This window comes from Canis lupus, chromosome 27, assembly GCF_048164855.1.
Source record: "Canis lupus baileyi chromosome 27, mCanLup2.hap1, whole genome shotgun sequence".
Classification (NCBI taxonomy): domain Eukaryota; kingdom Metazoa; phylum Chordata; class Mammalia; order Carnivora; family Canidae; genus Canis; species Canis lupus.
Window position 1 is genome coordinate 31,584,215 of NC_132864.1, and position 15,450 is coordinate 31,599,664.

The 15,450-nt window shown below is 47.1% G+C and overlaps 1 gene segment (V, D, J or C); it reads left to right on the forward strand.

Annotated features, from left to right (window-relative positions):
• The first annotated feature begins 3,049 nt into the window (after positions 1-3,049).
• LOC140618940 (immunoglobulin lambda variable 8-61-like) lies at positions 3,050-11,328 on the forward strand. The segment is given in 2 exon segments: positions 3,050-3,095; positions 10,994-11,328. Coding segments are annotated over 2 exon segments (381 nt in total).
• Positions 11,329-15,450: the final 4,122 nt, after the last annotated feature.

The window sequence follows — 15,450 nt, forward strand, 5'->3', positions numbered from 1 at the left end:
CTCATAGTACAGCACTAGAAACATTGGTCCCTCAGGTAGGATAACCCACGTAGATCTTATCAGGTATGAATGAACAGTGAACCTTAAGAAAGAGTTGCCCTTGAATTTGGTTTTGACTGGAGACTGATCGGGACTCCAGGGCCATGCAGACAGCAAGCTCAAAGGTTAGGTAACACTAATATATTACCTCACATAAACACTGTTAAATAAATCCTATATGTAGCAGCCTGCATCTTATTAGTAACCTGGAGAAAATTAATGCTTTTGTCCCAAACTCCCTCAGTTCAACCCCGCGATGCCTACTGCTCACTCCATCTGCTTCCTTGGTTGGGAAGGTCTTGGACAAATGTCTGTTCATTGGGCCTAGATCTCAGACATCCATCCCCCATGAATTCTGAACAATAATTCTGGGTTAGGGCCCAATACACGTATCATGAGGGTTCTCAGTGCAGGAGGTGGAAGACCACTCAGTAGAAGAGGCCCCCATTTAAAGTAATGTTCTGTTTATACCAATCCTCATACTGAGTAAAAAACTGGTTTCAAAATATATTAAGTATATGAGAGAGTCCCATATATAAGCAGTTGTCAGGCTAAATTTCAAGGAAACTTTGAACCCTAAAAAGTCAGCAGGTGCAGAAGACACTTTTCCCTGACAGCATTCTATTCTCATGGCAAAGAGAAGCATCTAAGGTCCTTGCAGGGCAGTCTGACAGGACTTCACAGGAGAATCTAAACCCACAACAAGGGTCAAAGTGGAAGGTGGTTCCATGTAGAATTATTATAAGGTATGAATCACTTAGGTACAGTGGGCCTTTATGGCATTTAGTTGGTTCAAGATGATGGTAGACTGGATATGACCTCAGGCACCTGGAAGAGGTAAACTCCACTCTCAGGGATGCTGAAACACTTGGGAACAGAATCCCTGTGCAGTACACCATGTATTTAACCATCCGGGGCTTGTTAGGGAGTTTGAAAAAAAAAAAGCCCTGTTAGCCCGAAACTCCACGGTGGGCACCTCTCCATTCATGGCCCTGGGCTATGACATCATCTCCAGTCAACTGCAAAATCTAGACATCATTGCAGGAGTGCTGGGAGGGTCAGAGAGGCTGGAGGACTCAGTGTCTCAGCCCAGCAGGTGTCGCCGTGGGACAGGTCCCTTGAGGCCAGGCTTCTGGTCCAGCCCAACTAGGGAAATACTCTAGTAATTCTTGCACACTTGGCAGGTAGTGTCCTCACTGCAGTGTGACTCTGCAGCATCCATGCCCCTGGAGGTGCATGGGTGCTCAGCTCTGACTTCCTCCCTTGTTCATGTTGCATTCTTCTCCCCGTGTAGTCATTGCCCAGGCTGGTGTTCAGGTAGGACAGACAATCCACTCCTGGAGAGGTTCTCATGATGAAATGAATCACCTGCATTGCTACCTGGTCTAGGACAAGGGACCACTGTGGAGGGGAGGATGGGAATGCCAACCGTGTGGCCTCAGCCAGCAGAGCCCTGGGCTTCTCTGTCCTGTCCTCTCCTCCCCTCCTCCCTCATAGACCAGGGGTTCCCTTCAGGGATGCATAGAAAAGATGCAGGGGTGGGGGAAGCATTTGTACTACTTGGTTCCCATCATCGTTGTGTGTTTGGTCATCACCCTGTTCCTGCTGTCACCTTATGGCCTCCAGCTTTCCTTTCAGGACCCCTCAGACTAAGCCCTCAGGCTTGTGGTTAATGTAGCACTCACATCCTTCCATTGGGGGAAGGAAGGCTTCCCTCAGCCCTGGTTGTCTGCGAATGTCTCCACACCTTGTACAAATCATATATGGTCTTTAGGTGACATGGGATCAACAGACCCACCACCAGCCCTCCACCTGCTATCCCAACTGACCTCACCTGTGTCTCTCCAGGCATTCCTGACTCTGTGGGCATCGCCTTCCATCCACCTGACACTATGGAACATCCCTCCCTCTCCCACAGCCTGGAGTCCAGTCAGTCAGCTCCCACTGTCCCACCTGGGGACACAACCCCCTGTACCCTTCCCCATTGCCTTGGCTGTCATGATCCTCCAGCCCCTCCCTCCTCCTAATGAGCCTCCTAGGTCTCCCTGTCCCACTATCTGTACTTGGATGTCCACTGAAGCTAATTCTCTGATGAGCACCCCTGAGGACAGGCACAGCTGGGATGAAAAATCTCACAGTAAATGGAGGGGAAGGAGGTCACAGGATGGCCCTGCACTGGTCCCTGCTTGATGCCCAGGCCATTCTCTGTTCCCAAAACCCTGGCAGTTTCATCAGACTTTTCTGTGTCCTCTCAACCCTGCTCAGGAAGTGCCCAGCATTCCCACCTCTGTGTCCTCCTCTGTGAAGATGTGTGTCCCCTCCCCACAAGCTCCTGCTCACATCCAGCACCCAGAGCCAATCTACCTCCCCTGAGCCCCTCTGGCAGGAACAGAGACCCTCTGCTCTCTGTTCCCTGTGTCTGATCCTCAGCTCCACAGCAGTTCCTGGCTCTCCTGGAAGAGGACTGCACAGATCCCTCCTTCTAGAACCCAGTCCGTGTAGGAATCCTGATCAGAGACAACACCCCTGGACATCTACCAATCCCTGGAGGGTTACTCTCACATGGTGGGAGTGCAGGAGTCAGAGAAGCAGGGGAAGAGGAGGCTTGCCTGAGGTGGGAAAGAAGGAGAGTTGCCCAGAGACTAGCAGGGGGAAGTAGGATGGAGTCTGGGGGTCTGCAGGACAGGGGCTCGCAGTTATGAAATCCCTTCTCTGAACCAGTCTTGAGGCTGGGTACCTTGCTTTCAGTGGGAACTAAATAGTCATGTCCTCTCTGAGCTGAGATGGGTCCTTGGACATGGGCCTGCGGGGGTCCCAGCAGCTGCTTCCTCCAGGTCAACCAGAGGGAAGCTAATGCATCAGGAATCCTCCCTGTCAAATGGCCACAGACCAAAAAATGCAGAGGACGGAGAGACAGGCGTGATCACATTAGTATGAGCTGCCCTTCTTCTGTGAGGCCCTGGAACAGGAGATAACAGGACAGGGTCACCCTGGCCTCAGCTCTGTGACCATGGCCTGGACCCCTGTCCTCCTTGTGCTCCTCCGTCACTGCTCAGGTAGGTACATGCCCCAGTGAAGGGGGGGGACCCCAGCCTGAGTCATATCTGCGTGGCTAAGCTCCTCAATCACAAGCGACCTGTCTCTTGTCTTCATTGTGATGTGTGGGTGTCTTCAGGTTCTCTATCCCAGGCTGTGGAGACCCAGCTTCCTTCTCTGCATGCCTGGGAACAACAGCCAGACTGACATGCACCCTGAGCTGTGGCTTCAGTATTGATAGATATGCTATAGGCTGGTTCCAGCAGAAGGCAGAGAGTCTTCCCTGGTACCTACTGTACTATTACTTGGACTCAAGTACACAGTTGGGCTCTGGAGTCCCCAGCTGCTTCCCTGGATCCAAGACAAGGCCACATTCACAAACGAGTAGACCTATCTCTGGTTGGGTCTAGAGCTCCAGCCTCACCTGAGACTGATGCACAATTGCAGCCACATTGTCTTCATATCGGAAAGAGCAAGAGAACCCAGGGCCTCAAGGAGGGATGTCTGGTCCCCCACCAAGATGATCAGCTGAGATCAGATAAACTGAGGTCTGAGGAGGGGACACTCCCGAATGGCTGGTGCACACAGGAATTTTGACGTCCCCCTCCCTCAGGACCAGCTAGAGCCACGGTGAATGTAAGTTCCCTGCATCCCATTGCATTGAGCCTGCATGAAGGGAGCAGAGTGACGTCAGCCAGATGACAGAGTAGGAGTTTCTTGAACTCCAATAAAAAATACACAAAAATAAACAAAAACAGGAGGTTAAAACACAAATACATTTCTGTGAGAACATGCGGAACTCATGCTTCTAATGCCCACGAGATGGAACCCATTCTGAGAGTCAGACCTGGACATGTCAATGGGGAGGGAACTGGTGAGCCCTGGAAACCAGCTGGGATCTCAGGGCTTTGGGCCTTGCCGAGGTGTGTGCCCTGTGACCAGGAGGGGGCGCTGAGGGACTGCCTTGTGGTCCCTACAGGGCTGCTCAGTGAGGACCCTTCACTCAGGGTGCCTGGGCCTGAGAACTGGGTTCTGAGCTCCGTGATGGGGACTCAGCATCTGTGTCCCTTCTGGCCTGGCAGTCTCCCCTGGGGGCTTGTGTGTGATCTCAGCAGGTGCTTCCCCCCAGGGCTCTCCCCAGGGCTGAAGCCACCTCCATCTTCCTCAGTGTGTGGTGTGAGCAGAGCTCCAGGATTAGGGCCCAGGGAGGGGCTGGGCAGTCAGTGGGTGAAGCCCATGTGCATGGACAGCCCCTCCTGTGGCAGAGGGGGGAGCAGAAGAGGAGGCCAGGGGCAGCCCAGCCCATGGAGGGGACCAGGGACTGTGTCACCCTGGCCTGGGTTTTTTTTTTTTTTATAATACATTTATTTTTTATTGGTGTTCAATTTACCAACATACAGAATAACACCCAGTGCTCATCCCGTCAAGTGCCCCCTTCAGTGCCCAAACACATTCACCCCCAACCCCCGCCATCCTCCCCTTCCACCACCCCTAGTTCGTTTCCCAGAGTTAGGAGTCCTTATGTTCTGTCTCCCTTCCTAATATTTCCCACACATTTCTTCTCCCGTCCTTTTTTTTTCAATTTTTATTTTTTTATAATAATCACACAGAGAGAGAGAGAGAGGGGCACAGACATAGGCAGAGGGAGAAGCAGGCTCCAGGCACTGGGAGCCCGACGTGGGATTCGATCCCGGGTCTCCAGGATCGCGCCCTGGGCCAATGGCAGGCGCCAAACCGCTGCGCCACCCAGGGATCCCTCCATTCCCTTATATTCCCTTTCACTATTATTTATATTCCCCAATGAATGAGAACATATAATGTTTGTCCTTCTCCGATTGACTTACTTCACTCAGCATAATACCCTCCAGGTCCATTCACGTTGAAGCAAATGGTGTGTATTTGTCGTTTCTAATGGCTGAGGAATATTCCATTGTATACATAAACCACATCTTCTTTATCCATTCATCTTTCGATGGACACCGAGGCTCCTTCCACAGTTTGGCTATTGTGGACATTGCTGCTAGAAACATCGGGGTGCAGGTGTCTCGGCGTTTCATTGCATCTGAATCTTTAGGGGTAAATCCTCAACAGTGCAATACCTGGGTCGTCGGGCAGGTCTATTTTTAACTCTGTGAGGAACCTCCACACAGTTTTCCAGGGTGGCTGCACCATTTCACATTCCCACCAACAGTGTAAGAGGGTTCCCTTTTCTCCGCATCCTCTCCAACATTTGTGGTTTCCTGCCTTGTTAATTTTCCCCATTCTCACTGGTGTGAGGTGGTATCTTTATAGATCTTGGAAACTAGCCCTTTATCTGATACGTCATTTGCAAATATCTTCTCCCATTCTGTAGCTTGTCTTTTAGTTTTGTTGACTGTATCCTTTGCTTTGCAAATGCTTCTTATCTTGATGAAGTCCCAATAGTTCATTTTGCTTTTGTTTCTTTTGCCTTCGTGGATGTATCTTGCAAGAAGTTACTGTGGCTGAGTTCAAAAAGGGTGTTGCCTGTGTTCTCCTCTAGGATTTGGATAGAATCTTGTCTCACATTTAGATCTTTCATCCATTTTGAGTTTATTTTTGAGTATGGTGAAAGAGAGTGGTCTAGTTTCATTCTTCTGCATGTGGATGTCCAATTTATTGAAGAGACTTTCTTCCAATGGATAGTCTTTCATCCTTTATCGAATATTAGTTGACCATAAAGTTCAGGGTCCACTTCTGGGTTCTCTATTCTGTTTCACTGATCTATGTGCCTGTTTTTGTGGCAGTACCACACTGTCTTGATGACCACAGCTTTGTAGTACAACCTCAAATCTGGCATTGTGATGCCCCCAGATATGGTTTTCGTTTTTAATATTCCCCTGGCTATTCGGAGTCTTTTCTGATTCTACACAAATCTTAAAATAATTTGTTCTAACTCTCTGAAGAAAGTCCATGGTATTTTGATAGGGATTGCATTAAACATGTAAATTGCCCTGGGTAACATTGACATTTTCACAATATTAATTCTGCCAATCCATGAGCATGGAACATTTTTCCTTCTCTTTATGCCTTCCTTGATTTCTTTCAGGAACGTTCTGTGGTGTTTAGGGTACAGATCCTTTACCTCTTTGGTTAGGTTTATTCCTAGGTATGTTATGCTTTTGGTTGCAATTGTAAATGGGATTGACTCCTTAATTTCTCTTTCTTCAGTCTCATTGTTCGTGTATAGAAATACCTTTGATTTCTGGGCATTGATTTTGTATCCTGCCACACTACCAAATTGCTGTATGAGTTCTAGCAATCAGGGTCCTAAATGAGAAGAACATGCAGCCAAGAATACTGTATCCAACAAAGCTGTCATTCAGAATATAAGGAGAGATAAAGGGCTTCCAACATAGGCAGGAACTGAAAGAATATGTGACCTCCAAACCAGCTCAGCAAGAAATACTAAGGGGGATTCTGTAAAGGAAAGAGCAAGTCCAAGGGAACAATCCACAAAAACAGGGACTGAATAGGCATCATGATGACACTAAATTCATATCTTTTCATCTTTTGTTGGACACCGAGGCTCCTTCCACAGTTTGGCTATCGTGGACATTGCTGCTATAAACATCGGGGTGCAGGTGTCCTGGCGTTTCACTGCATCTGTATCTTTTGGGTAAATCCCCAATAGTGCAATTGCTGGGTCGTAGGGCAGGTCTATTTTTAACTCTTTGAGGAACCTCCACACAGTTTTCCAGAGTGGCTGCACCATTTCACATTCCCACCAACAGTGTAAGAGGGTTCCCTTTTCTCCGCATCCTCTCCATTTGTGGTTTCCTGCCTTGTTAATTTTCTCCATTCTCACTGGTGTGAGGTGGTATCTCATTGTGGTTTTGATTTGTATTTCCCTGATGGCAAGTGATGCAGAGCATTTTGTCATGTGCATGTTGGCCATGTCTATGTCTTCCTCTGTGAGATTTCTCTTCATGTCTTTTGCCCATTTCATGATTGGATTGTTTGTTTCTTTGCTGTTGAGTTTAAGAAGTTCTTTATAGATCTTGGAAACTAGCCCTTTATCTGATACATCATTTGCAAAAATCTTCTCCCATTCTGTAGGTTGTCTTTTAGTTTTGTTGACTGTATCCTTTGCTTTGCAAATGCTTCTTATCTTGATGAAGTCCCAATAGTTCATTTTTGCTTTTGTTTCTTTTGCCTTGGTGGATGTATTTTGCAAGAAGTTACTGTGGCTGAGTTCAAAAAGTGTGTTTCCTGTGTTCTCTTCTAGGATTTTGATGGAATCTTGGGGACAGGGTTTCTGTCTGCATCTTCCAACTTTGGGCGGGGCTCCTGTGCCCTGGGTTCTCCACACCCAGTTTCCAATCCTTGTGCTCACCAGTGGCTCCAGACCTTCCCAGTAGGAAAGGATTCCTCTGACCTGGGAAGCCTTAAGGATGCCTGAGATAGGTTCTACGGGTGGCTCAGGGCCCCCTTCAAGGTGAGGGAGGCTGGCTGATTACTGTAACTCCCCAGTTAATTCAAGATGACTATATTTCATGCCCTGTGGGAGAGAACAGTGATGTGACAGGATGCACCACAGGGGACACAGTGATCTCTAGAGCGCCCTGGTCAGCCTGCATCAGTATGTCCTCTCAGAGGTACCAGATTGCCCAGAGGAAGCTCCTGCCTGACTCATGTAGAATCACACAGGACCCACAGGGGGCGCTGCTCTATCACCTTCCTGCCTGAGAGGACTCCTGGGGACTCGGGTGATACTGTCTCCAGTCTATCAATCCCTCCATTCTGCTCTGGATGCAGATCACCCCAACCCCCCCCCCCCCCCCGGGATCTGCCTCACAGGAAGGTCAAAAGGACCCTGGGGAAGGCCTGGGGCAATGTGTCCAGGTGGCCACCCTCAGGGTCCCTTGCTCGAACTATGACTTTCAATTATGCTCTTGATTAAATAGGCAGTAAGTGCCTGAGTCCTTTGTCTGCTATCATTTCAGTGCTTATTTCTTATTGGACTTTCTCGTTTATGTCATTACTTTATAGTTATCTATGGAAATAGATACTGTTTGTGTTTTTAGCTTTCCCCATTCCTTCTTTTTTCTTTGTATGAATATCATTCCTCATCTCAAAATTTGATAGATGTGAAATTACCTACTGTTTTCTAAAGTGTCAGGGATGCCTTAGTTTAATTGGAAGATCATGAGTATGATTGTTTTTCTCTGATATGAGTTTAGGATCTCAAACATGAAGAGAAAGGAAAGAAGAACATGCATGGTTTATCAAACCAACAATTTACAAGTAGTTGCAAAATGAATGGTAGGCGTTTTGGTATCTAACACTTGGACAAACATGAGCCCTGAGCCTCATCTTCCCCTGTTCCTGGAGACTCCTTATGCTCCTGCCAGTCCTCCTTCTCCAGGTTCCTTCCCCAGCCTTCCAGGACCCTCTGATTCTCAGCAGAACACAATGGGAAATTGAGTTCAAAATGGTCCATGAGACTCACTTGTTCACAGAGTGTTGGGTTGATTTCTGATAAAGACACATCCTTGGTCAGCTCGCCCTGGACTACTGCAGACATGGTCCCTGATTAACGAAGAGGAGAGCATCATTGTTACATCTGTCACATGGACTCTGAGATTCCCAGTGTCCTCATGGATGGAGGAGTTACTGCTAAGATCTCCAAAGAGACAAGGAGCAATGTCCCTGGCGAGGGAAGAAAATGTTCCAGAGAGGGGTTAGAGTTGAGGTGATTTAGAGGCTGGGCCAGGAGTTGGAGAATGTATCCATCTCCTCATACAGCTGTCAGGATTCTCAGCGAGGAACTTTGGGATGGACATCACCAGGGTCATAGGTCATTGATTTGGAGAAAGATGTCTTCCTGCCAGTCTGTGTCCCAGGTCACCCTGCAGACATTTTTGTGTGTGAGGTCCCAGCATCTGTCCCTTTCAAGATCTCCCAGGTGACTTTTGGGTGACCGTGGGGCAGGGAGAGAGAGGAAGCTAATTTGCATAAAGCACTTGCTTATTCTCATAGGTCAGGAGTCATGAAGTCTCTTGAGTCCTTTATACTTTTTTCTAGAGCCACCAGTAGCTGTATAATAGTGCTTCTGAATTGGCTTTCTGACATTGAATTGTAATCCAGATTTTGGAACTCTGTGGGAGAGAGGACTGTTTCTGATTCTTTCTTTTGAGGTGAGGTTTTCCTTCTAGTCATTTTGCTCAGTGCAGAGTGGCCAAAAGCAAGTTGTATTGGGAAAAAGAGAAAAAGAGAGAAAGAAGGAAAGAAAAGAGAAAGAGAAAAAAAAGGGAAGAGAAAAAAAAAAACGAAAGAAAAAAAAAAGAAGAAAAAGAGAAAGAGGGATCCCTGGGTGGCGCAGCGGTTTGGCGCCTGCCTTTGGCCCAGGGCGCGATCCTGGAGACCCGGGATCGAATCCCACATCGGGCTCCCGGTGCATGGAGCCTGCTTCTCCCTCTGCCTGTGTCTCTGCGCCTCTCTCTCTCTCTGTGACTATCATAAATAAATAAAAATTAAAAAAAAAAAAAAGAAAAAGAGAAAGAAAAAGAAAGGAGAAAAAAAAAGGGGGGTGGGGGAAGGAAACAAATCAAAAAGCAAAACAAAACAAAACAAACAAACAAAAAAAACCAAAAAAAAAAAAAAAAAAAAAAAAAAAGAACCACAGGGGAGTATCTTCTGATTCTGTGTACTTTTAAGTCCCTTGGCTTCCTCTGGAAGTTGTCAGTCTAGCTGGTCTTCTGGGGGAGGGGCCTGTTGTGCTGATTTTCAGGTGTTAGCAGTTGGGGGAGCTGCTGTGCCCCTGCCTGGTGCAGGGCTCAGTGGAGGTTGTTTACCCCGTGAGGCCGCAGGAGCAACAGCCCCAGTGGCGGGGCCAGCTCTGGAAACCTGGATTCAGCCCCGGCAGGAACTCCGTCTGCAGGGCCTGGAGGCTCCGGGGCGGGGCCGCTGATCTGCTCAGCTGGGGCAGGAGCGTCGTCGCTGTCCTGGGCCCTCCCGGCCTCTGCCTGTCCCGGGGGAGGCGGGATCCTGGGCTGTGTCCCGGCGCCCTGTGCTCCGGAGCCTGCGCTGGTGGATTCGCGCTCCCGGGCCGCGCAGCCCCCTCCGCGGAGCTGCCGCCCGAGCCCCTCTGAGCTGCTCCTGGAACCGCGCAGGCCCCTCTGCACGGAGCCTCTTCCTCTGCCCGAGCCCGGCCGAGCTGCTCCCGGGCCGCGCAGCCCCCTCCGCGGAGCCGCCCCCGAGCCCCGCGAGCTGCTCCGGGTCCCGCCGTGCGCGCTGCAGCCCTTAGGGAGCTCGGCGCACTCTCCTGGGCGCGGAGTTGCTGTTACTGTCCCGGGGAGCCCGAGGGCATCCCCGCCCTCCTGGGTCCTGCTCCAACTCCCTGGGAGCCCCTTTCCGCCCGGGAAGGTCGGTGCAGCTCCTGCTCCTCCGGGACGGGGCTCTCCTGTCCTGGGGACACTCGCCCCGGCCTCAGCCCGGCTCCTCGCGGGGCCCCTCCCCCTTGGAGGCCTTTGTTTCTTTATTTCTTTTTCCCCGTCTTCCTACCTTGATAGAAGCGCGAACTCTCCTCACTGTTGCATTCCAGCTGGTCTCTCTTTAAATCTCAGGCCGAATTCATAGATTTTCAGGATAATTTGAAGGTTTTCTAGGTAGTTTGGTGGAGACAGGTGATTTGGGGACCCTACTCTTCCGCCATCTTGCTCCTCCCAGGTCAGGAGTCATGAAAAGGTCCTGGAACACCCTTCGCCAGCCAAAGAGCCTGTGGAGCCCACCTCTAGTGAGGATCCCAACCATGGCCTGGACAGTGTTTCTTTTCGGGCTCCTTGCTTATGGCTCAGGCCAGGGAAATGGACTCTGCATCTGTTGGGGGCACAGAGAAGCAGGGATTCATGTCATCCTTGTCTTCCATAATAGCACCTTTCTCTCTTTTTGGTTTTAGGAGCTGATTCTCAGATTGTGGTGACCCAGGTACCATCACTGTCAGTGTCTCCAGGAGGGACACTCACACTCACTTGTGGCCTCAGCTCTGGGTCAGTCACTACAAGTAACTATCCCAGCTGGTACCAGCAGACCCCAGGCTGGGCTCCTAGCACAGTTATCTACAACACAAACAGCCGCCCCTCTGGGGTCCCTGATCGCTTCTCTGGATCCCTCTCTGGGAACAAAGCCGCCCTCATCATCACAGGAGCCCAGCCTGAGGACGAGGCTGATGACTACTCTGTTGCAGAACATGGCAGTGGGAGCAGCTTCACTTACCCACAACATCTCAGATAAGGAGGAAGTGAGACAAAAACCCCTGGGTCCTTTTATCTGGTCCTCTTCATTGAGAAGCTTCTGTGGAGCTTACAGTCAGGTGTATGACAGTGATGCTAAGCACAGTGACAGAGACAGATGAGGAGGTGGGCCACAGTCCTGGGGCCATAGCTCCCAAGCAGGGACACAGGCCCAAAGGTAGTGAATCCCTTTACTGGTGACCTCAGTAGAGCATAATCCTCGGGGATGCTGGCCTGAAATGGTGCCTCCCTGTAACTCTTTCCTTTCTTAAAGGCAATATCCATGGACCCTCTAAACTGTTAGATAAAATGTTTATTAATACTAAAATATTAACACCACTAATACTTTCTTGCTCATAAAATGTGCAGAATAGATGAAATCCATACAGACGACAGCACACACCAGCATTCTATGTTTTAGGAAATATTACACTTATATTTATATTTTCCTTTTTCTAAGATTTTGGTTTTCAGGAACCTCTACATCCAGCATCAGGCTCAAGCCTACAACGAAGATCAAGAATCCCACCCTCCAGTGAGTGAGCTAGCAAGGAGCCCCTATAGATGCATATTTATTTTTTCAAAAATTTTATTTATTCATTCATGAGTGCTACACAGAGAGAGGCAGAGACATAGGCAGAGGGTGAAGCAAACCCCCTGTAGGGAGCCTGATGTGGGACTCCATCCTGGGACTCTAGGATCATGCCCTGAGCCAAAGGCAGACGGCAAACTATGAACCACCTAGGCATCCCTAAATGTGTACTTTCAACACAGAAAATATTTTATGTATTTATCTGAAAGAGAGAGATGGCATGAGATAAGGGGTAGCTGAGGGAGAGGGACAAAGGATTCCTTGCTCAGCATGTAGCCCTATACTGGGATGGATATCAGGACCCCAGCATCATGTCTTGCACTGAAAGCAGGTGATTAACCACCTGAGCCACCCAGGCATAATAATTTTTTTAAAAAATTATTTATTTAAACTCAATTTGTCAACAAATAACACCAGTGCCCATCCCATCAATGCCCTCCTTAGTGCCTGTCATCCAGTCACCCTGTCCCCTACTCTCCTCCCCTTCTGAAACCCTTTTTTTGTTTCCCAGAGTCAGGACTCTCTTATGGTTTGTCTTCCTCTGAAACTTCCCACCACCCAGTTTTGCTCCTTTCCCTTATAGTCCTTTCCCCTCTTTCTTATATTCCACATATGAGTGTAACCATTTGATGATTGTATTTCTCCAATTGACTTATTTCACTCAACAAAATACCTTCCAGTTCCATCAGGTCAACATAAATTGTAGGTAATTCATCCTTTATGACGGCTGAGTAATATTGCATTGTATATATCCCCTTTATCCATTCATCTGTCAAAGGATATGGTGGCTCCTTCCACAGTTTGGCTATTGTGGACATTGCTGCTATGAACACTGGGTGCAGGCGTCCCATCATTCCACTACATCTGGATCTCTGGGGCAAATACCCAGTAGTGTAATTACTGGGACTAGGGTAGCTCTATTTTTACCTTCTTGAGAATCCTCTGGACTGTTTCCCAGAGTGGCTGTAACAGCTTGAATTCCCACCAACAGTGCAAGAGAGTTCTCCTTTCTCCACATTCTTTCCAACATTTGTTGCTTCCTGTCTTGTTAATGTTAGCCATTCTCACTGGTGTAAAGTGATATCTCATTGTGATTTGGATTTGTGTTTCCTTGACGACAAGTGACGTGCAGCATTTTCTCATGTGCTTTTTGTGCCGCATGCAGGGCTTTGGAGAAAAGTCTGTTCATGGCTTCTGTCCATTTCATGACGGATTATTTTTTCTTGGGTGTTGACTTTAAGTTCTTTAAAGATCTTGGATATTAGCCTTTATCTTATATGTCATTGGCAAATATCTTCCCACATTCTGTAGGCTGTCTTTTAGTTTTGTTGACTGTTAATGTTGCTGCGCTGAAGCTTCTTATCTTGATGAAGTCCCAATAATCCATTTTTGATTTTGTTTCCCTTGCTTTCTTTTTTTTTTAATTTATTTTTTATTGGTGTTCAATTTACTAACATACAGAATAACACCCAGTGCCCGTCACCCATTCACTCCCACCCCCCGCCCTCCTCCCCTTCTACCACCCCTAGTTCGTTTCCCAGAGTTAGCAGTCTTTACGTTCTGTCTCCCTTTCTGATATTTCCCACACATTTCTTCTCCCTTTCCCTTGCTTTCTTATATGTATCTTGCGAGAAGTTGCTGTGGCCACGTTCAAAAAGGGTGTTGCCTGTGCTCACCCCTAGGATTTTGATGGAATCTTGTCTCACTTTTAGATCTTTCATCCATTTTGAGTTTATCTTTGTGTGTGGTGTAAGAGAGTGGTCCAGTTTCATTCTTCTGCATGTGGAGGTCCAATTTTCCCAGCACCGTTTATTGAGGAGACTGTCTTTGTTCCAGTGGATAGTCTTTCCTGCTTTGTCAAATATTAGTTGACCATGGAGTTGAGGGGCCATTTCTGGATTCTCTATTCTTTTCCATTGATCTATGTGTCTGTTTGTGCCAGTACAAAACTGTCTTGATGACCACAGCCTTGAATTACAACCTGAAATCTGGCATTGTAATGCCCCCAGCTATGGTTTTCTTTTTTAAAATTCCCCTGGCTATTTGGGGTCTTTTCTGATTCCACAAAAATCTTAAGATTTTTTTTCCAACTCTCTGAAGAGAATGACTCCTTAATTTCTCTTTCTACAGTCTCATTGTTAGTGTATAGAAATGCCACTGATTTCTGGGCATTGATTTTGTATCCTGCCACGTTGCCAAATTGCTGTATGAGTTTCACAATCTTGGGGTGGAATCATTTGGGTTTATACGTACAGTATCATGTCATCTGCAAAGAGGGAGTGTTTGACATACTCTTTGTCAATTTGAGTGCCGTTTTATTTCTTTTTGTTGCCTGATTGCTGAGGCTAGGACTTCTAGTACTATCTTAAAGAACAGTGGTGAGAGCGGACATCCCTGTCTTGTTCCTGATCTTAGGGGAAAGGCTCTCAGTATTTCCCCATCGGGAATGATATTTGCTGTGGGCTTTTCGTAGATGGCTTTTAAGATGTTGAGGAATGTTCCCTCCATCCCTACAGTCTGAAGAGTTTTGATCAGGAATGGATGCTGTATTTTGTCAAATGCTTTCTCTGCATCTAATGAGAGGATCATATGATACTTGTTTTTTCTCTTGTTGATGTGATGTATCACGTTTATTGTTGTATGATTGTTGAACCAACCTTGAATTCCCCGATTAAATCCCACTTGGTCATGGTGAATAATCTTAATGTACTATTGGATCCTATTGGCTAATATCTTGTTGAGAATTTTTGCATCTGTGTTCATCAGGGATATTGATGTATATTTCTCCTTTTTAGTGGGGTTTGTTTGATTTTGGGATTAAGGTGATGCTGGCCTAATAGAATGAGTTTGGCAGTATCCCTTCCCTCTCTATTCTTTGGAACATTTTTAGTAGAAACGGCATTATTTCTTCTTTAAACGTTTGATAGAACTCCCTTGGGTAGCCATCTGGCTCTGGACTCTTGTGTCTTGGGAGGTTTTTGATGACTGCTTCAATTTCCCCCCTGGATATTGGCCTGTTCAGGTTTTCTATTTCTTTCTGTTATAGTTGTGCATTTTTATAATAAAATATTTGCATTTTTCCAGAAATGTGTCCATTTCTTCTCGATTGCCTAATTTATTGGTGTATAGCTGCTCATAATATGTTTTGAAAATCATTTGTATTTCCTTGGTATTGGTTGTGATCTCTCATTTTTCATTTATGATTTTATTAATTCGAGTGATTTCTCTCTTCTTTTAAATAAGGATGTCTAATGGTTTATGTTTCTTATTACTTCTTTCAAAGAACCAACACCTTGTTTTGTTGATCTCTTCTGCAGTTCTTCTGGGTCTACTTCATTGAGTTTTGCTTTCTTCTGCTGCTTGGTGTATGTTTTATTTGCTGTTCTTCTCCAGTTTCTTTAGGTGTGAGGTTATCTTGTGTATTAGGGTTTTTTCAAAAATTTTGAGGATGTTTCTATTGCGATGTATTTCTCTCTTAGGACTGCTATGCCGTTTCCCAAAGATTTAGAATGGTTGTATCTTTATTTTAGT